The following is a 22,085-nucleotide window of genomic DNA, read 5'->3' as shown; positions in this document are numbered from 1 at the left end:
CCTTCCTTTGCAGTATGTAAACTAAAAACTGATAATTTACACACATCTCTTGCAAATACATTACCAGCGAGGAAAAATAGTCCTAGTCATAACTTCTCACGTAGATGACGATTAAATGATTTTATTTAGATTTTACTTAACTGCGATTTTTCTTATTCGGTTTACAATCTAACTGAGGTAGCAAACCATCTTTATTTTTTTCCTTCTGGAAAACAAGCTACCCACCTTGGTTTATGTAACAAGTTTTTTTGGAAATGTAACTAGTAAGTTAGTAACACGTACCAGTCAGTATGTCTATAAGAGAAATCAGACTAATCTCCCGTCGTAGCTGCACAAATCTAAAGACCTCTCAAACTTGTTGCCCACTAACATGTGAAAATTGACTCTAATCCCATATAAGAGGCATTCCGACCAACTTTACCACACCATTTAGCTATCAAACTGCTATTTTGGCAGGGAATTTGACAGAAATATAATTGGGGTTACAATGAAAAAGAAAAGTTCCCCCAGTTTGGACTGAAGGAGGATATTCCTTCAAAGGAAAGAAAGGAATACGAGAGGGCATAGACTCCATTGACAGCCCAACCCGCTGAATGTGAGGGACGCTATAAAAGGTGGGTTGATTCAGACTGCCCGCAGTTAAAAAAACAACCACTAGATCGTTGAAAACGACGGTGACATATTTCTCTGGCCATCTCTGACCCTCTCTCAAACACCATTACTTAACCCAACTACCTACCGCCGGCCACCTCCTAGGGTTTCATCTCCGGCTACTCCCTTTCTTACATTTCTCTCTTCTCTGCTCCGCGATCTCAAGGTTGGTCCGCTATCTCAATTTCTCAATTATGTTCAGTCAGGATTGTCAATTTTGGTTGATTAGGTTCGAGATTGAATTTTCTGAGATCGATTTGTTGATTAGTGGAATCAATCTGTTGCGGTTTAGGTTTTGTTTGAATCGTTCGTCGTCGTGAGATAATGACGATTCCGGATTCAGGTTTCATGATGGAGAACGAGACGAGTTGCTTACCGCACACACCGGAGGAGGAGAAGCGGATCATTGACGAATTGACACGCCAATCCGAAGCCAATGTCAAAGAAGGCACCTTGTTCTTTGTAATTTCCAACAGGTTTTCCTCTCTCTCTTCTCTATTTAGCTTGATCTTTGTAGGAACTAGCCTCTAATTGAAATTCTGGAATCGAAATTTCGATGTTTACGCTTAGCTTCATTCTTTGCTTTCTTTTGGGAATTCAGCTTGTGGAGGGTTTAAAGTGCTTTATAAGTGAATTAGATGCATGTGTAGTATGATTCTGTACAGGAAAATTGAGTATATGTACTTTTCTTTTTAAGAAGGTATTCCCCGTGCATTCTGAGTTAAGTATAAGCCAGATTGATTAAGAAAGTGAAGGAGAGGCTTTCATTTTCGTTATCGAACAGTCTCTATGGGATGTGTGTTTTTGCCTAGAAGCTCCTGTTTACCAATACCTGGATCAGTTTGAATATAGAAGGAACTTAATTGAGCACATACTCTGCTGCATTGGTGGAACCTACTCCCTGTGCATTCTAAGTTACCAGCTTTTGTTTCAATGTCGATATACTTCTCATGTTTGTTAAGTAGGTTCTTTCTGCTATTTGTCCAGGTGGTACTCAAGCTGGAGGAGGTATGTTGAACAAGGCACTGGAGAGGATGACAAGTGTGATTCTGAATCCCAACCTATGGATCTGCACTCTTCGAAAATTGTCAACAGACCCGGACCAATTGATAATTCCGATATAGTTGAAAAAGAATGCGAGGGAGGTGATCTACAGCTTCGTAGAATGCTGATGGAAGAGCAAGACTACGTCTTAGTTTCTCAGGAAGTTTGGGAAATGCTTTTGAATTGGTAATTAATCAGTAAAGGCTTTTGCTTTGTAGGATCCTTCCATGTAATTTTGATTAATATACACTGCATATTTTAAAGTTCCTAGGTAGATGGTCAAATACAATAAAAGATAGGTGTAACTGTGCAAGTTTGAAATCTTTTTCCCATATTTTATATTCTATAATTTGTACAGGTATAAAGGAGGTCCATCATTAGCAAGAAAGATGATTTCTCAGGGAGAAGTTAATAAGAATTTGATGGTGGAGGTTTACCCACTGTGTCTTAAAATTATCGATTCTAGAGACAAAAGCCAGACAATTATCTGGTTAAGCAAAAAGGTACAACAGTCTTCCTTTTGTTATTATTTCTGTAAATTTATATTCATTATGATTTTAAAAGATATTTCCAAATGTCTTAATTGCTTGGTTGCTTTGTTTGGGTTTAAGTTTCTTTCATTCAAGTGTTTATTGTTTCTATATTTCTCAGCTGATGTGTCCAGAAGCATCAGGTTCACTAAACTAGTATGTTCAGATGTTTCTTTGCTTTCATATTCTAGCTTGGGTGTCTGGTTTCTTGGAAATCGAGTCCACCCCACTCAAGAGGCTTATGAGGGATAGAAAACTCAATGAAAGATTTTTGGGGTGTTCCATCCTTGAAAATATATAACTATGGCTGTCAGATAAAGAATGCACCCCTAAATGACTTTGACCATATGTAGATACTGCATTCTGACAACTTGATTCTGTTCAGGCTTCTGTCCAGGAGCTTCACGAGAAGGTGTGCACAATCAGAGGAATTGAGCAAAATAAGGTATATCTCTTGTGTTTCTTATTTATTATCTCTGCTGACTTCTCTTGTGTTTCTTATTTATTATCTCTGCTGACTTTTGGATTTGAGAAGTTAAAGTGAACTAAGACATTCTCTCTCTCTCTCTACACAGGCCTGTGTCTGGGATTACTTCAACAGGGAAAAGCAGTCATTGTTGAATGCTTTGAACCAAACGTTGGAGCAGTTGAACTTGCAGATGGATCAAGAAGTGAGTTCTATGATTTACAACATAAAATACTGTTCACCAACCTGGTGACGAGTAGATTCATGGTTGCCTACTCTTAGATGTGATATCTAGATTGAGATTGGTATTAAATCTAGGGCAGTTAAGTGACCATAATGATTTGATCTCACATGCAATTAATACTTAATCATCTGCTAGGTATAAAGTACTAGATAAATCGATGCTGGTTCATAGAATTTCAGACTTCATAGATATCGAGACTTAATTTCTTAAAATAGAGCAGTTGGAATTCATTTGCATCTTCAATTGGAGTCGGTTGAATAACTTTCACTTCTCTAAGCATCCGAAGTCAATAGCTTTTCAAATTTTGCATGATGTCCGTGCTTGCATATTGAAAAATGTATATCTGTTTATATCTGACCATTGTGGCGATTATCTTGTTGTATGTGTAGTGTATCTATTGATCAATTCTCTTCTATGCAGGTTCTTCTTGAGGTACAAGCTGATGTAAACTATTCATCCGCAGTTTCCATGGATTCAACTGGAAATGAGTTGGCATTGGTAACTGTAGAACCATCAAGGTCGTCGATGACAATTGCTGGGGGTCCTACTTTGTCGAATGGTCATTTAGTGGGTTATAATAATAATGTGCTTCAGGGAAGTACATTTGGTAGCTCAGCATCAACAGATACAGATGACAGATCTTATCTCTATAATCCAATGAAAAAAGGAGATAAGGGCGGTTTGGCAGGATTGCAGAATCTCGGAAATACTTGCTTTATGAATAGTTCCCTCCAGTGCTTGGTCCACACACCCCCTCTTGTTGATTTTTTTTTGCAAGATTACTCTGATGAGATCAACACAGACAATCCCTTAGGGATGCATGTAGGTGTCTTATCTAATTTCCCTTCTTTTCTGTTTTTATCCCCTGATGATTGTAACATATGATTTTTCTGTGCAGGGTGAGCTTGCTCTTGCTTTTGGTGAGCTGTTGAGGAAATTGTGGTCCTCTGGGAGAACAACAATTGCTCCACGTGCATTCAAGGGAAAGCTTGCTCGATTTGCTCCTCAGTTTAGTGGCTATAATCAGCATGACTCTCAGGTTAGTACTGTATTCTTTTTAAACCTTCATGTATTAGTAAGGTTGGATCTTAGATAGATGTATCCCCTGGAGTACTCAAGCTTAGTGGTTGGTTTGAGTAATATATAGGTTAATATTCTTGGGCAATTATGAAATATTACATGCTTACTGTAATTCTTTCAATAGGAACTTCTTGCTTTCTTACTGGATGGACTGCATGAAGATTTGAATCGTGTTAAAAATAAGCCCTACATTGAAACAAAGGATTCAGATGGTCGTCCGGATGAGGAAGTTGCAGATGAGTGTTGGAAAAATCACAAGGCCCGGAATGATTCATTGATTGTGGATGTTTGCCAAGTAAGCAGTAGTTATATCACTGTTATTGTTTTATCATATTGTAGTGTGCTAGATCATCAGCTTCCTGTAAGTGTTTTTATCTCATTTGCATATATATTGGCAAGTTATATGTAAATGTCTTGCCAACTTTTGCTTTCAAATAGACACACGCATGGGCACACACTCATTAAAGTCATGTAGGAAGATTTATATGGGAGTTATATACAAGAGTCAAGGTGAAGTCCTATATAGTTGCTAAATAATGTGGAATCAAATACAATAAAAAGGCTCAAAGCTTGCAAAGCATGAAGGATACAGCTACCTTCAACTAATTTCTTACTATCAATCTCTGAGTAACTTATACATATACTTATTTGCTTTTATGTATTTATCTGTTTACTTTCTTGCTTCAGGAGTAATTTTTCTTTTGTTTTTTTTTTTAGCTTACTGAAATTTCCCTTTTAGGATTTTCTTTCTTGTCTCATAATACATTTTAAATTTTGATATTTTGCTGAACTGAGCAGGGTCAATATAAGTCAACTTTAGTGTGCCCCGTTTGTGAGAAGGTATCAATTACTTTTGATCCTTTTATGTACTTATCGGTGCCACTACCTTCAACTGCCACTCGATCAATGACGGTGACTGTACTTTATGGTGATGGACGGGGTCTTCCAATGCCGTACACTGTAAACTTGTTCAAAGATCGCTCTGTTAGAGATCTTATTGAGGCATTGGGGACTGCATGCTGCTTGAAGAGTGATGAAAACCTTCTGCTTGCAGAGGTAAATATGGCTTTCCTTTGGCTCATGTTTTCCTTTCCTGTAAATTGTTCTTGTACATTAATTAGTGACTATCTTTTGGCGTAACAGTAGTCTAAAATCTTTATTGTCAGATATACGAGCATCGGATTTTTCGATATTTGGAGAACCCTTCTGAACACTTGTCTTCAATTAAGCCTGATGAACGTATTGTCGCCTATCGGTATTCTAAAAGGGCTGGAACAACCAGACTGGAAATAATGCATCGATGGCAGGAAAAGTAAGTCCTCTCTATTCTCTTAATCTCTCCAGGTTTCTCTTCTCATCTAATGTATGCAGTGGCGGCTGTGCCACACAAAATCTATATGGTATTTGTTTTGACCCAAGTATTGCCAAATTTCAGATGTACATTGGATCCTTTGAAGGGTCAGAGGAAGCTTTTTGGAACACCTTTGGTTACTTATATAGGAGAAGATCAATTAAATGGAATAAATGGAGTTGATATTGAAAGAGCCGTTTCTACATCTCTGTCCCCTTTGAGGAGAGCTGTTAAGCTTCATAGCACAACAGAAAATGGCTCAACTTCAGAAGCTGTTGATGAACCATCAAACAGCTACAATTTGAGGTCCATGGACAATGGAGAACAAGAAGAAGCATCAAGCAGGGAGTTATCTTTTCACCTATTTCTAGCCCTTGATGAAAGGGGTAACACATGCAAGCCACTTGAGAAGTTTTCTTCCATAAAGTTCGGTAAAAATATTAAGGTTTTTTTGGACTGGACTGAGAAAGAAGATGAATCTTATGATGCTTGTTACCTGAAGGATCTACCTGAGGTACACAAGTCTGGTAATACTGCGAAGAAAACTCGACAAGAAGCTATTTCCTTATTTTCTTGCTTAGAGGCATTTCTCAAGGAAGAACCTTTAGGTCCCTCAGATATGTGGTATGGTACTTTTAATCATTTTCAATGACTTCTGTATGACATTATTTTGAATCTTCAGACCATCTAATGTCTCCTTGGCAATATTCAGCTGTTGATCTATGCTCTTGGATTTTGTAATGCAGGTACTGCCCAAGGTGCAAGGAGCATAGACAGGCTACCAAGAAGCTGGACTTGTGGATGCTGCCAGAGATTCTTGTGTTTCACTTGAAACGATTCTCATACAGCAGATACTCGAAGAATAAACTCGACAGTTTTGTGACTTTTCCAATTCATGATCTTGACTTGAGTAAATATGTGATGAGTAAGGAAGGGAAACCATATTTGTACGAGCTATACGCTGTTAGCAACCATTATGGTGGTCTAGGTGGTGGGCACTACACTGCATATGCGAAGGTATGGCAAAACTCTACTGTATGCTACTGGGTGATTTGTCTAGTTTTATGGAAGTTGTAAGGCTCATCATGCCTCTTTTTTTACACTATCAAATAGGTGAAATTTTTGGCCGTTTAAGGCATCTCATTTTCCTATCTTGCAGTTGATTGATGAGGACAGATGGTACCATTTCGATGATAGTCATGTTTCTCCAGTCAGTGAAAGCGACATCAAGACTTCGGCTGCCTATGTGCTATTTTATCGAAGAGTAAAAGGTGGACCGAATACAGGAGATGCATCAGAGACTCATATGGCTTCTTGAGGACTTGAAGTAAGCGCATTTTGTTACAAGGTTTGGAGGCTTCCTTACCAGGTTGGTCCAAGAATGGTACAGATATCTTTTGCATGGACCTTTGAGACGAGATGAGAATGCAGAACATGGTTGTCGACTTGTCGGTACAAGGAACGTGTACCTCTTATTCTTATTTCTTCTAGAAAAGAAAATTTTGGTAGATATGTTATCTCATGATCAATTCATCTTGTGAAGGTTACTGTAAACAATCACATGAATGCTTATACATTGGTAAGAGTAGCAAATCATACGAGAAGCTCTGTAAGGTGTTCTACGTTTAATACTCTCTGTGTAAGGCGTTTATATGCTATTCATGTTAGGGCAGTGCAGTGTACCAATTCGACAGAGAGGTTCTGTACTTGCCTGGACATATTATTTTGTAGTTGATTCCGAGACTGATCGACGATCTGTACGCCTTACTGAGTTTGAAATATAGCCTCCCATTTTTATGATGTTTGGGTTCATGGTTTTGATTCGAGTTTGGTTTCGTTGTAAGAATCTGAATAGATGGAAGGTAAAAACAATGTTCATACACAGAAACGCCGTCAGGAACTCTACGAAGAAAAAGAGAGATGCAACAAATACAGGGGAAATAAATAGATCTAATCTTCCAAATGGTGATCCTCTCCAGCCTCACAAACCCTACCGACTAGAGTTATTGAGATAGATGAAATAATGCTCCTGCAAAAGCCAAAAACACAAAGAAAGTTAAAGCCTCTGGCTAAAGATGACAGGCAGCAATTGCTTGCCAACTAGAAAGTGTAAACTCATTGATTAGGAGAGGAGCAAAGTTTTCACCTTTGCCTAGTTCTCAAGTAGCCTCTTCTATGTTTTTTTCCTCTTCCTCTACCATTCATTCACATCTGATTTTTCTGATTGAGCACTTGGGTTCGCTCTAAGCTTTTACCTCCAACTTCAAATGACTTTTATCAACAATAGGACCATCCACAACATTGAAATCGAGCCGATCATATGGTATCTCTTCTGTGAAAAAAGAAGCATCATAAGCCAAAGATGAAAGCAACTAGAAAAATGATAGTAATAGGCTAGTAGCGTTTGATAGAGATTGTTAAAAGTTAAAAGCAATATTTTTTAAAAGCATTTTAATGCCATTGCGAAGATGTCTCTCTCCCTAGCAGAGCTAGGGTTTTACTCGGCGGCGGCAGCAATCGACAAAACTCTCAAACTGACCGGCAACGGTGATTCTCTTTTGACAAGGAAGGAGATCTCTTCTCCGGTCTCTTTTTCTCCAATCAAAGGCAGTGATGGATGGCTCTATCGTGCCTTATATGGGCAGTGGTGGATGTTGAGTCCAACTTGTGGTGGTGATGGTGGCTTTGTTCATCAAAATCTCCTAAACAAAGGTCTTGGTTGTTCTCTTTTTGTTCTTGCCTTTGGGTTTGATACAAGAGAGGAAGCAATACAGGCCGATCGAATTGTGGCTTGGGATGGAATGAGAACGTTGAAGAGGATTGGAGCGCTCAGAGGTGGCTTGTTTGGCGGCGGTTGGGAGCCCTCAATTCAAATCTTTGTGTCTCAGATCTCGGCAAGAGGCCATGCACCAGGTATTCACCATATTTCTGCTGTTGGGGAGGATGGTGGTGCTGTGGCTCTGATTCCGGATTTGGTTCCGACGGCGCCGTTGCTATCCGATAGTGATGACGGTGGGGAAAAGATGAAGGTTGCTAGGGTTTCTCTCAAGGCTTCTCTAGGAGTTGGGCTTGTTTGGGCTTGGGCTGCATCAGCTAGGGTTTCATTTGATTGGGCTCTGACGGATGAATTTGAGCTTTGGCCCCTAATTTAGAATGAGTTATGGTCCACGTAACTAGTGATTTTCGCAGAGTCTTGATAGTTTTCTCCGAAACCTAGTTTCACCTGTAAAATAATTGTGCTTAATCGCTATAAGGTGGGTGTACTTAGGATTTCAAAGCTTATGCTTTATCTAGTATAGGACTTGCAATTCTGCAATACGATGTTTTCTGACGACCCTACAAGGGTACGTCGTCTTTGTACTACTTGTTCTGATTAAATCGTATGACCTTTTGATCAAAAAAAAAAAGATTGTTAAAAGTTAAAAAGTGTTTAACCATGAAACATAATTCAGTGCTTTTATAATGCCCCAACATATGTAAATAAAATCGAGTTTGGAAGCACTCCATCTAATTTAGAAAGAGAAGGAGTGTTTTCCATTAGAAACTAGAAAGCACTTCCAAAATGTGGGCTTCCAGCAAATGCTTGCTACAAAAACCATGTGACGCTGACGACAAAGGTTTGTAGCATTTATGTTAGTGACAGATGACAACGACGACAAACGACGTCGTTTTCCACGGCACGTCACTACAATTTAATTCCCAACAAAAATTCAACGGACCACAGTCACGCTTATCAAGATTTAACGACCCCGATAGTCCACTAGACATTTGGCCCAGTAAAAATAGACACGTAAAAAGTAAAACAGTAAAAAGTGAAGTAACACTCACAGTGGCGGAGGCGGATGAGATGGACAAGTAGCCGTTACTGGAAGAACCAGGCGGCGACGATCCGATAGTAATCGGATTAATCCCACCCTGACCCGACCCGGACGAGCTGCTACTGCTACTGTTGCCCTTACTACTTGAGCTACTGTTCAGCGAGAATCCAAGCGAGTACGCCGGAGTTCCATCAGGTTTCAAAAGCCCGAAGTTCCTCTCGGAGCTCGGGCCGGGTTTCATGTTCTCATTAAACAGAGCAAACACGTAGATATTCAGATCCGAGTTCGGCCTCAACGGCGTGCCTTTATTCTGGCAAATCAGCTTGATCAGATTCCCGTTGTACTTCTTCGCATTCTCCGGCGTGGCTCCGGCCTCGTCGTCGTCGCCTTTAGAAGGCCACCCTGTCTCGGAGATGTGAACTGGGAGTTTTTTGTAGCCCAGAGATCCCAGCGCGGCGTAGACTGCGTCGATCTGAGCGAAGAGCATGTTGTCGTAGTGGAGATTAGTCGCCGGATCCGGCGATCCGGCGTTGGGCTGGAAGAGGACGTAGTCCAATGGAACTTGCTTCGGGTTTGATTTGTATGCGAAGTAAGGGTAGGCGTTGATTAAGAACGGGGATCCGGTTTTGGAATGGAAATCGAGGATCGGAGCTATGCAGTTCTTTATATCCCGGCGGAAAGTTCCGGCCGACGGCGGGAAAGAATTTTCAAGAATGGAGAGGGAATGAGCAGTGGTGACGGTGACCTGCTTGTCCAGGTTTAGATTGACCAGCGCGGTGTGGACGCTCTGCATCGCCGGGAGGAGATTGCCGGTTAACGACGTGTCGTTGAATGTGAGGACTTCGTTGCCGACGAAGATGCAGGTGATCTTGGTGGCCGGGAGGTAAGCCTGGACGTTGGACTTGACCCATTCTTGGGCTTTCCCCGGATCTTGGACCTTGGCGAGGTACTCGTTCCCGAGGCCCACTATGAACTCCACTCCGGTGTTGGCGAATGCCTTGAGGACTTTGGGATCGGCGTCGTAGAGCTTGATTCTGGTGATTCCGATGGATTTCGCTATGGGCACCACGGCTTCCGGTGAAGGTAAGTTGTTGGCAATCTGGCCGTAGTTGATTCCAATTGAGTTCGCCACTTCAGAGTAGAGGAACCCTTCAAGAGAAAACAGTGAAAGATTAGAGCTTTGATGTGAAAATGGGATTAAAGATTAGAGCTTTGAGACAAAATGGGAGTGTAAAGAGTTGGGTTTTGGTTGTTGGTACCTGAAATTAGCAGAACGAGGAAGAACAATGAAGAACAGTGGCTAAAGGGCTCCATTCTGTGCAGCTCAGGGTGGAGTATAAAGTGAAGGAGCTGCAGCTCTAAAACTGAGGTGAAGTAAGAGTGAGAGGGACAAGTTGGGGAGCTCAGTTTCAGTGTCTTTGTGAGTCTGACTCTGAGGAAAGAGAAATGAGTAATGTCAATGTCTTCTGGAACTGGAACTGTAAAAAAAAATGGGGGGAGGTCGGTTGATATTTTGGGGATGTGAGATTCTGAGAGAGGGTGAGAGATGGAGAAAGGGGACCAAGGGAATAAGAGGGTGTGAATTGGATTCTTTGGTTTGATTTTTTTACTGTGTTTGATGCATTGGAAGGGTTGGCCTTTTGCGGTGGTGATAGGGTTTGGTGGGTCAGGCGAGTTGTATTTGCATGACAAGCTTCACATGGTCGCCATTCCTAACCCACTTAATCAGGGATAGCTTTCTACTTTTCTGAGGAAGAAGAAGAAGAAGAAGAAGAAAGACAGGCTCCTCTACTTTGTTTTTTTATCATTTTCCGGTTGGCCTTTTTCAGTTTTAGGAGCTGTTGGTACCTTGTTAGGCTGTTACTGTTGGTTCATTACTTCATTACAGTCCAATAAAAACGACAAAGATTTCCAACCAGTATGAGATACGTGCCATGCATGCGAAGCAAAGTGTGAAGGCAACTTTCGCCGTTTTTTTTGGCCGGGGAATAATAGAATCTTGGCTCTTTGCTTGTGGTTCAATCAACTCTTGGTTCATACTTCATAGTGAAAAGCCAAGATTAGTTCCGTTTGAGCATCTGGGGCTTTTCTCTTCGGGGTAAATTATTCATGGAACATTATGATTCAATTGCATATTGATTGGCGAGTTGACTAGTTGAGCTTTTTGTTTATGAGCATCTTGATTCTTTTGTCCATGGACCATATATATGAGAAGAAAAATGTCACCAGAAGCATCATGATGTTTGTTGCTATTATCACTTCCAGCAACTGAATCGATTACTTGAGTGTGTTATTTTACTACACCCTTCTTCTATGTTTCTAGAGTCCATAGTTGAACCAGGACCTATATATGTTCATGGTGCTCAAATTATAGTAGCACCAAACACACCTACTTTTTTGTCAAAACCTTTAAATGGTTGTAACTAATTAATGTAAAAATCTGGCTAACACTACACAATGGCTCAAAGGCTCAAGTAGACATGCATGTTGATAACTATAAGGCTCATTATTATTTTTTCTTTTCTTTTCTATTTTCCAAAAATTGAGAAGGGTAACCACTGATTGAAAGAGTATTAACCTTAAAATGTCTAATAACACTCATTCTTAGTTAGCCCCACAACACCTAATTTGCAAAGACTATACCATCTTACCCTTAAGGCCTTAACCATGGTAAGTGACTATAAAACGTGTTGGTTAGGAATCTCCAAAGTATTAACCTTAAAATGTCTAATAACACCCATTCTTAGTTAGCCCCACAACACCTAATTTGCAAAGACTATACCATCTTACCCTTAAGGCCTTAACCATGGTAAGTGACTATAAAACGTGTTGGTTAGGAATCTCCAAACCTGCGTACGAATCACAAAGTTGTCAAAGTGATCAGACATTGTGCTGCAATGCACAGTTAGCTAGAGGATTTCACATGTGTCAAATTGCCGGAACTCTATAAAGATTAGTTATTGGGCCTAAAAAACCTTTAGAAATTGAATTAATGTCAAACCCAAGAAAAAATTTGTTAATTAGAAAATATTCCTGAAAAATAAAAAATTCTTGTACACAAGTATAGTATTGCGCGAGAAAACGTAGAGAAAAGGAAAAATTAGGGTTTTGTTGGTAGATCTACCAAATGGCCTTCGCTAATCGACTCCGATCCAGCCTCCCTCTCCAAGTCCTCGTTAGCAAGGTTCTCAGATCGGAACCAGTCTCCGCCACCGCCCAGCGGGCAGTAGTTTGCCCTACTTTGTCCAAAACCAATAACAAATCCGATGAATCGTCAAGGAACTTCGATTCTATTTCCTCTAAGAATAACAAGGAAGAGAAGGTGAAGTTGCCTTTGGTTTTGTTTGGGGGGTATGGGAAATATGCGTTTGCTTTGTACATTGCTGCAGTGAAAACTGATTCCTTGGACAAAGTCGAGTCTGAGATTCTCGACTTTGTTCAGTCTATCAAGAACACTCCTGAGCTTTCTCAGTTCACCAAGGATCCGACGGTGCCTGCTCGTTCTAGAGTGAAGGCAATGGCAGAGATTTCGTCTCAGTTTGAACATTCAGAGACTACAAAGAACTTCTTGGGTATGAAATAATTGGATCTTAATACTGCTCTCTTTTGTTGTAGTTTAAACAATGTCTATGATCAATGTCTAAGTTTATCTAATTCGTTGCTTTTCTTCTGTAGCTGTGTTGGCTGAACATGGAGGTCTGAACCACGTTGAAGCCATTGCAAAAAAATTTGTAGAGTTGACTATGGCACATAAGGGAATAGTGGAAGTTAATGTGACTTCTGTGATTGTAAGTTGCAATACCTAAACGTGCAGAGAGGATGTGAAGCGGACGTCCGCACCCCGGCTTAAAGTGCGGACGTTGTCCGTTCTCCGCCGTCTCACGCCGGTGACGGCTTCTTTCTTTCCCGGACGACAGCACAGGCTTCCAGAACGGTTTCTCTCCTTCCAGGACTGGTCGGCGACAAGTTTTCCGGCCGGATTGAAGCTCTGGACGGAAAACGCCATGATTGATCAAGGTTGGCCGGAAAACTTGTCGCCGGCCAGTCCTGGAAGGAGAGAAGCTGTCCTGGAAGCTTGTGCTGTTGTCCGGGAAGGAGAGAAGCCGTCGCCGGCGTGAGACGGTGGAGAACGGCCGACGTCCGCACTTTAAGCTGGAGTGCGGACTTCCGCTTCACATCCTCTCTGCCTAAACGTGATAGTAAATTTCATATCTTATGAATATCACGGTACTACTTACCTAGCTAGCTAAACAATTGCTTAGACGAGTAAACATGTCAATTTATTTGAGGTATAGAATCGGTGGTCTGTATATTGCTAATGCTCGGGACTTACTGCTGGCTGGTCCTTGATATTAGTTAATGTTAAAATTTAGAGAAATAGGCAAGTTAGGGTTTTACTCAAACTTTTTCAATAACGAGGGGATTGACAAGGGCAGAGAATAGAATTGTGTATATGCTTACATAACATTGGTGCTGGCATTTTGAGTTTGCAGTTTGTTATGTTATGGTTTCCCTTTCGAGTTTTGGTTCGTTTACAAGAGATTACTTGGATGGCCTTCTATGCGATTTAATTCTTAAACTTCTGGGACTTAATATAGAGGTTGTTATATATAGTACATTTCTGAAAGAAATTTGTGACCAGACCATACATGATGCATGTATATATCACAAGCTAGACCTGTGTCTAACTGTTTCGTCTGTGATTACCAGCCCCTACCTGCTGAAGAGGAGAAAGAATTGAAGGAGACAATGCAGGAGATACTTGGACAGGGGAAGACAGTGAAGCTTGAACAGAAGATCGATCCGGGGATTCTAGGAGGTATTGTGGTAGAGTATCAGCAGAAGATGGTGGACATGTCCATCAAGACTAGGGCACGCCAGATGGAGAGGTACTTGCGGGATCCCAAAAATTGGGACGAGCTCCTCCTCTGAACGGTGCGTATCAGTTGTTGTCACACAGCTTATGAAAGGAGGAAGGTTTTGATGCATGCTTTGAATTCTGTTACAAATCTTGGTAAATCCATTTGCTTTCAAATAAGCTTTATTTTACCATGTTGAACTTTACTTCCAGGATCCACTTAATTAAAATAAAAATAAAGACTATTTTTTCAACTGTGTAATAACATGCATTTGAACTAGAGACTTCTTGAGCTTCTTAGTTTTTGTTTTTGTTTCTGAGAACTGAATGCTGATAAAGTAATAATCACCGAAAGTTTGTCTGCTTTGAGAACTCATATTGCCAACGAACTTCGTTGAAACCCCCTATGTCCAAAACATGACAAGTATAATTCTCTCAAAGAAACCCTACTTCTGCCAATAACCTTTAGGCACGCGGATTTCTCTTTGTCAAACTTGGGGGAACTTCTGTATCATTAGCTCTGCCTCTACTAATTTCCAGTGTATTCCAACGGATGGAACACCGAAATCTCAAATAATTCTTTTACGAACTTTATTGTTTTTCGACTTTGAGTAATGGTAAAAAGAAATTTCATCAGGATTATTGTGTATTGCCGGTCTGAAAATTGTATAAAAAAATTAGTTGAGAGCGGATACTTGGTGCAAAAATTAGAACATACAATTTCTGCCAATTAATTTTTTTTTTTTTTTGTAAACGAAACAAACAAACAAACAGTAAAAAGAAAACCCTCTCAGACAACCAGAGCTTACATCATCAAATAAAAGAGCTATAATAGCAGCCAATAGGCAGCTACCCATCCAAGTACGTCCATTTGGAAGAAGATGACATTCATGAGCAATTACATCCGCCACGAAGTTCGCCTCTCTAAATATATGTTTGAAGCTAATGGAAGTAAAAGATATTGCGATCATCCTGATGTCTTGAATGATATTGAGAAGCCTCCGAGGTGTGCTAATCCTTCCATTAATAGCATCAATCACAAGTTTTGAATCGTCTTCGACCTGAATGTATGAAAAACCCTGGTCTTTGGCTTTCACCAGATTGTCTCTAAGAGCTATAGCTTCAGTTGTTGGAATTGTAGTATTTCCAAAGCTTTTAGCTGCAGCCAAAAGAACCTTGCTTTCACTGTCTCGGAACACAAATCCTCCCGCAGCAGCTCTTCCTTGTACGAAATGATCAAAGTTGATTTTAATGTGGTTGCTATGAGGAGGTGACCACTGTATGGTTGTAGGTGTGATTTGAGAAATACCTCTCTCAATAACAACATTTTTTAGCGTAGCTTCATTAAAATGAACAGCAGCAGTTGCTACGACCTTATTAGTTGTAACAATGAGATCCCTAAAAATAGTGTCATTTCTCGCTTTCCAAATCTGCCAACAAATAATGAGAATCTTTGCAAAAAGATTCTTGTTATAAGGTTGTTTAATGAACATTTTCCGAAAGACATTTAAATATCCTTCATGCCAATCAATGGGGCTAGTAATTCTTACAAATCACCAAATCTCAGTAGTAAAATCACAATATCCAAATAGATGATCAGCAGTTTCATTATCATTATCACATAAAGGACAGCTATTATCATCAATAAGGCCAAACCTTGATAATTTATCTCTAGTTTTAAGTCTTCCTCTAAGCAAGTTGTATGCTATATATAGTTCACAGCTAGTTTTGCCAAAAAATAATGTTTATTTGGAGTGCTTTCTTTCTTTTTCTTTTTTAAAAAATTAGGACACCACCAAAAATAATTAAGAAGATGTTCTGTAACATATATGAAACATCAATATATCAAGTCGTGCACTGTAGAATGTTTCAATGTTTAACAGCTCCAAATATTATGCAAGAAGCCACACATAATTTATTTATTAGCAATACCTACATTAAGACACGCAGGAACTGATTCATTACTTTATACACATCATTCCTCCTCACAGTCATAACTGATTGTAGAAAAGCTGATCACCAAGTACACATCACTCGCTCACTCAGAGCTCAAAGCTTAAGACAATAACTTAATTACCACCAGTGAAGCAGCAATTAGGATTTAGGAATATACTTATAAGCTGATAGAACCTAATGCTCAGGGAGTGGCCACATTTTCCTTTGCAAGAGGAGCAATCTCTTCCCCTTCGAAGCCAGGTTCCCCGCCAGCAACTTCCAGGCTCAACAGCATCTTTTCCCATTGTTTTGAAGGTTCCTGTATCAAATAGACAATTACATTATGCTTTAATAGACGTTGGTAATATTACAAACTGAAAGGAGCAGTTCACAAGCCAGATTATTGATTTCTGGAACATCTCAGTATCATATTAACCTTCCAGGAAAGATCTTGTGCCATGCAATTCTGGATCATTTCTTTCATGGCAGAGGTACCACAGCTTGTAACAGCTCTCCTCACTGTAGTAGATATTGCAAGTACATCTGCTGGATCAACTTCGTCGCACTAAGAAGAATCCACCACATATGATTCATTATATTTGAAGATGAGCAGAAAAAGGGAATATGAATGCAGCATTGTCAGGGATGCAGAGCCAAGTCATAGACTTACATCAACATTGAAACCTCCCATTTGAAATCCTGTAAAACCTTCCTTGACAGTGTCGACAAGTCCACCAGTTGAAGCGACAATAGGAACCTGCAGTCATTGCATTGGGAGCTATCAGTGGAGGAAACTATCAGTTTAAGGCTAAGGTAATGCAAGAATAATGATATAGCTCCTTACTGTTCCATATCTCATTGCATGCAACTGAATGAGTCCACATGGTTCAAATCTACTTGGGATCAACATGAAATCAGCACCACCAATAATCATGTGGGCTAATGGAACATTGAATTTCACCACACCTACAGCGGTTCCCGGATATTTGGTCTCTAGCTGTTCGATCTGCTTCTCCAGGTCCTTTTTGCCAGTTCCCTAACACAAAGAACATACCAAAACAATAAAATCAACCAGCATTATGTATGTACTGAAGAAAGTAAAGCCAAGGCTTACTTACAAGGACTATTATTTGCAAATTCTCTCCAGCTAGTTCTGGAATGGCTTCCACTAGAATATCCGAACCTTTCTGCTCCTCTAGCCTACCGATGAATCCTATCAATGGGATGTCCTTGTCAACTGGAAGCCCAACTTCGGCTTGAAGGGCCTCCTTCAAAAGTGGCTTTGCATCCAGTACCTGGACATACATTGCCGATTAGTAAAAAGTTTCCTACTAATTATGTTATGGAGGTTAAAATTCTTACGAGTTACTTACAGTTGTTTCATCATAGTTGACATGTAAGTGTTTGTCTGTGGCTGGATTCCACTCTTGAACATCCATGCCATTCACAATTCCAGTGATTCCAGTCTTACGAATAATGTTATCTAATTCCACACCTTTGTCTTCTCCAGAAATAAGTTCCTGGGCATAGTAAGGGCTAACAGTAACTACCCTGTCCGATTCCAATATTCCAGCTTTCATCCAGTTGATTTTTCTTCCCTTAACAGGCTTGTTATACCTGCAATCAGACATTCAAATTGATGATTAGCTTTTCAAACTTACAAGTACATTTCAAAGTCCTAATCACAGTTGCCACATCACAATCTTTAAAGTATACCCATCAATGAAGTCGAAAGAACCCTTAAGTTGGTCAGGTAAATCAAGGAGTTCAAAGTCCTCCATACCAAATCTCCCCTGGTAAGCTATATTGTGGATGCAAAATGCAACCTGCCAACATTTATCAAACACTATCTGAGCTATTATGAAAATGAGTTGGCCGGAGTATAAATAATTCTGTTCAGCGAGGACTCATTACCTTGGCACTTGTGTAAATCCCCATTGGTTTGTAGATGGTTTTTAAGAAGCAAGGAAGAAGAGCAGTGTGCCAATCATTGCAAATGAATACAACATCTTCTCCTGCAATGATCAAGCACACATCCTTAGTATATCTATTTTTGAAGAAGGTATACTTACAGCAAAAAAGAGACAGATGCACACCATAAGGTCCAGAGAAGTATTCGTTGCTGTTCAAATTGAGAACCCTCGGTGCCTCCAGCGCAGCCTGAAGCTCAAAAAATTCACAATTGAAATTTACTCACAGTTATGACTTATGAGAGAGCCAGTCTATTGCCTAAACACTATTGCAAATGCAGTGCTCTCATTTCTTATTAATCATCTGGAATACATATTAAAGTTATGAAAACGAAAATTAAGCCAAAATGCATGACATGCCTGGCACAACAAGATGAAGCGTAGTTGGTTGTCCTTGTAATCCGTTCCTGCCTTAGGACCATAGATCTTGGATCCTGTTTTACCCCATACCTTCATAGTGAGAAAGACAATTGCATTAGTCATAGATCACCGTACTCCCAAAATTTTCTACATATATATGATCTGAAAACAACAAAAAGGATTCCTACCTTCTCAAGGAACCATGGATGATCGACAAATACACGATCAACCCCGCGTTTGTAGCAGTGGAAGAATCGGACAGGTTCAACTCTGCCACCAATTTCTATCTGCAAACATACAGCTGCTGATCAGTTTGAGGAAAATTTCCAAAGCATCACATTAGTACATTACAGTCTAAAACATGAAAGCATCTAACTATATTTGCAAAGCTGACCTCAACTAGTACATTGGTGTCCCATGCATCTTTGTATTGATCATAGCGAGGAGACACCGTCATAACACGGTGGCCATTAGCCTACGCATCAATGAATCAGGCAGTAAAATCAGCCAATTTAAATACAGGACGACTAAAATCACATAGTAAAGTCAAGAAACTAACTAACCGCCATAGCTGGTGGGAGACCTCCAAGAACATCACCAAGACCACCGGTTTTGCTCCATGGACCAACTTCAGCTCCAACAAATACCAAGTTCATTCCATGACCACAGACAATCCTCCCCTCAGATCCAATATCACTGGCAGCTTTTCTCATGACTTGCATAGAAAATGCATTGGGACGGGTTCGGATTCGAAGCATATCCAAGTTGCTCAAAGATTTTAACCCATTGTGAGTCATTGATTGGTTCCACAGACCCATCTGTCCCAATTTTGTTCTGGCTTCTGATCCTGAAGCTCCATTCACATGTGAAGTGCCTGGTACAAAGTTTGACGTTGTCACAGTTGCCATCTCTGATATCCTTGCTCTGAAACACATAGCCAAAATGAGTATACAACATGATTATATTGAAGAAAGATTACATCTCAGGGACTATATTAAAAAAAATTAAAAAATCATGAACCAGAAATAGTGAAATGAATATAATAACAAGAAGATCAAGCAAAACTAAAGACTGGAAAGCCATAGGAGTGAGGGATTACTCGAAGAACAAAGACCCAGAAAAGAAGATCAAGCGAAATCAAAGACTCAGCAGCTCATAAGTGTCAGAGATCAGTGAAGGAACATATAATTGGAGAAACGATCATCAAGTGAACTATGAACTACAGCTATTTCCTTTATAGTTTATACCAAGAAAGAAACCACAACTGATCGAGAAAATTACTGAACTTGGTTAACAAGAAGAGAGCAAAGATCGGAGGTGATGCCACCAAAAAATATTGAGCCAAGAAATTAAATTTAAATTGAAGAAATTCACTCACTACTATTACTAGTTCACTGGCGAACTGTGATCCTTGTCAGTCTCAAGTCTCCGAGTCTGTTTCGCTTTTTTAGGATTTGGTGGGAGATTTGTACTGCTGCCCAGAACCACGTGGCGGGAAGCAACGGTCGTAGAAGGCGCACGTGGTGGGTCGGGTCCCAGGTTACATTGATTTTCGCCCGTGAAACGCCGTAGAGGCAAAAACGACACCGGAATGACTGTAGTTTTCTTGGGCGGAGTTCATGGCTGGTGCCTGGTGGGGCCGTGAGGGGACAGAGGCCGGTCCTAAAGGATCGAAGGCCGTTGAGAAGAAAAGCTGTGGGCCCTTTATATCTTTTTTTTTAGATCAGTATATGAAATTTTTTCTCAAAGCTGTGGGCCCTTTATATCTTTTTTTTTAGATCAGTATATGAAATTTGGATTAAGTTCGGTTTTACTCACTGAGATTAAAGGTTTAACATCGTTTCACTCCTCATATTTTTAATTTTGAAAATTTATCTTCTAAAGTTTTTAATTTTTATAAATCATACCTAATTGCTAAAATTTCGTCTAGTTTAGAGGTTAATACTAGCATGAAATCTTACAAAAAAAAATCTTAAAAGGTGATTTATGTTGTTATATGATTATTTTAGCGCTTTTAATGAGTTATGCAGTTAAAATTAACGTTTGAATTAGATGGAATTTCAGCAATTAGCCATGATTTATGTAAATTAGAAACTTTAGGGGGTAAATTTTCAAAATGAAATAATGTTAATCCTAAACCTCATGGGGTACACTGAATTTAATAACAACAACGTGAGAAAAATATTGCTACATGATAGGTTAATTAGTATTGTATAAAGTGTATTAGTATGGTTTTTTTTTAGGTAAATAAATAACTTTATTGGCATTAAGCCTTACGACAAACTATTGCTAGGTCAGGCAAGAGTGAACTCTAATACAAGATCAAGAATAAACTATTTATTCTCCCACACTAAAACTGAAAGGGAAAACCACAAAAAACCGTCTAAAAAGGTAGACGAATACAACTAGAAAGCAATGAACCTACATGAACACAACCAAATACGTAAATATTAACTTGAGGCCTAAAGACTATCTCATGACCTACACTGCGTGTTATGAGAAAAAGAAGTACGAAATTTTTGTGTATTAGTATAGATTAGATGACAGTTCTTAAAATTTTATTTGACGAATATTTCTAATATTTTTCTTGAACAAGTTGAATTTTGTTATTATTTTAGTAGGCGCCAGTCTTCTTCATCTGGCCGCATTGCATCAATATGGATCCAATAATCCATTGGGTGTACATTCAGAGATGGATAAAATTTCTTTTTACCCTTATTTTTATGTAAAGGATATAGTAGGTTAGGTAGCTTTTGCTATCTTTTTTTCCATTTGGATTTTTTATGCTCCTAATGTTTTGGGGCATCCCAACAATTATATACCTGCTAATCTGATGCCCACCCCGCCTCATATTGTGCCGGAATGGTATTTCCTACCGATCCATGCCATTCTTCATAGTATACCTGACAAAGCGGGAGGTGTAGCCGCAATAGCACCAGTTTTTATATGTCTGTTGGCTTTACCTTTTTTTAAAAGTATGTATGTGCGTAGTTCAAGTTTTCATTTTTTTAAATATTTTACTACTTCTCATAAATAACATTTGTAGTTTTTTTTTAATAGAACACTAGTAATTTACTCAGATACAAAGTATTTAAGACAATAAATATGATAGAATTTCTAAAATAATGTTGGGAGTAATTATTCTCTGTACTTGGAACACCACGTGGCACTACCCAGTCAATTATATAACTCAGATTCATGTGGGGACCAGCACGGGGTGGAAAAAAAAAGTAATTAAATACACTAATCAGAAATAGAGATAAAACACGTGGACCAATGAGATTAAAATAGAACAAAAAACAGGTGGTGTTCCGGGTACAAATAAAAATTTCCCCAATGTTGGAAAAAAAATTACTGAAACAAGCCATTAAAAAATAAATAATAAAACATGATATTTAAGTGATAAATATTAGCATAGGGATGGTTGTGTTGTTTGTGTTCCATTTAATCCACTCAAGTTTGAATCACAAAGGTAGGTGTTTTTTCCAATTTTTTCCCAAATATATTAAAAGGACTTTAGCAAGTTGGGTCCCTTATGATCATGGGCCTAGTGCCGTCGCACAACTGGCACTAAGCCAGGGCCGGCTCAGGGGGGGAGTGATTAGGGTTCCTAGGGAGGAAGCAAATGAAATGAAAACTTTGAACTAAACGTTGAAGATATGAAGTAGCTTTCTCTATTTGTGAATCAGTTGAAGAAGAGAGATAGAAAAATGCAGGATTGAGGAAAATCTTTATTTGTTTCAGAAAACCAAAGTAGAAACAATAGGGATTCCTACTT

The 22,085-nt window shown here is 39.4% G+C and overlaps 4 protein-coding genes across 5 annotated transcripts; 2 read left to right on the top strand and 2 right to left on the bottom strand.

Annotated features, from left to right (window-relative positions):
• The first annotated feature begins 975 nt into the window (after window positions 1-975).
• Window positions 976-7,165, top strand: LOC101300016 (ubiquitin carboxyl-terminal hydrolase 9-like). The gene is made up of 13 exons (XM_004309477.1): window positions 976-1,127; window positions 1,639-1,881; window positions 2,054-2,198; window positions 2,611-2,670; window positions 2,801-2,896; window positions 3,356-3,757; window positions 3,834-3,974; window positions 4,140-4,310; window positions 4,814-5,071; window positions 5,182-5,327; window positions 5,451-5,990; window positions 6,113-6,383; window positions 6,526-7,165. The coding sequence occupies exons 1-13, from the start codon at window positions 976-978 to the stop codon at window positions 6,682-6,684; spliced, it is 2,784 nt and encodes a 927-aa protein (XP_004309525.1). The 3' UTR covers window positions 6,685-7,165.
• A 36-nt stretch (window positions 7,166-7,201) lies between these two features.
• Window positions 7,202-10,800, bottom strand: LOC101299257 (glucan endo-1,3-beta-glucosidase 11-like). Of its 2 annotated transcripts, XM_004309475.1 has the most exons (4): window positions 10,444-10,800; window positions 9,195-10,333; window positions 7,513-7,698; window positions 7,202-7,395 (listed from the first exon to the last, which is right to left on the bottom strand). In XM_004309475.1, the coding sequence occupies exons 1-3, from the start codon at window positions 10,496-10,498 to the stop codon at window positions 7,630-7,632; spliced, it is 1,263 nt and encodes a 420-aa protein (XP_004309523.1). In that variant the 5' UTR covers window positions 10,499-10,800; the 3' UTR covers window positions 7,202-7,395; window positions 7,513-7,629. The 2 variants fall into 2 exon arrangements, with proteins under 2 accessions (XP_004309523.1, XP_004309522.1); XM_004309474.1 differs by lacking the exons at window positions 7,202-7,395; window positions 7,513-7,698 and having other exon boundaries at window positions 8,596-10,333.
• A 1,458-nt stretch (window positions 10,801-12,258) lies between these two features.
• On the top strand, window positions 12,259-14,312 carry LOC101299727 (ATP synthase subunit O, mitochondrial-like). The gene is made up of 3 exons (XM_004309476.1): window positions 12,259-12,756; window positions 12,860-12,972; window positions 13,895-14,312. Exons 1-3 carry the CDS (start codon window positions 12,312-12,314, stop codon window positions 14,114-14,116), a joined length of 780 nt encoding a protein of 259 aa, XP_004309524.1. The 5' UTR covers window positions 12,259-12,311; the 3' UTR covers window positions 14,117-14,312.
• A 1,568-nt stretch (window positions 14,313-15,880) lies between these two features.
• On the bottom strand, window positions 15,881-19,625 carry LOC101298961 (granule-bound starch synthase 1, chloroplastic/amyloplastic-like). The gene is made up of 14 exons (XM_004309473.1): window positions 19,594-19,625; window positions 18,871-19,231; window positions 18,702-18,782; window positions 18,496-18,594; window positions 18,308-18,397; window positions 18,074-18,137; window positions 17,892-17,992; window positions 17,694-17,803; window positions 17,351-17,594; window positions 17,096-17,272; window positions 16,822-17,013; window positions 16,648-16,734; window positions 16,414-16,542; window positions 15,881-16,296 (listed from the first exon to the last, which is right to left on the bottom strand). Exons 2-14 carry the CDS (start codon window positions 19,213-19,215, stop codon window positions 16,180-16,182), a joined length of 1,836 nt encoding a protein of 611 aa, XP_004309521.1. The 5' UTR covers window positions 19,216-19,231; window positions 19,594-19,625; the 3' UTR covers window positions 15,881-16,179.
• Between the last annotated feature and the right edge of the window lie 2,460 nt (window positions 19,626-22,085).

Source organism: Fragaria vesca, unplaced genomic scaffold (genome assembly GCF_000184155.1).
Source record: "Fragaria vesca subsp. vesca unplaced genomic scaffold, FraVesHawaii_1.0 scf0512956, whole genome shotgun sequence".
NCBI lineage: Eukaryota > Viridiplantae > Streptophyta > Magnoliopsida > Rosales > Rosaceae > Fragaria > Fragaria vesca.
This window is presented reverse-complemented; position numbering and strand designations above follow the sequence as displayed.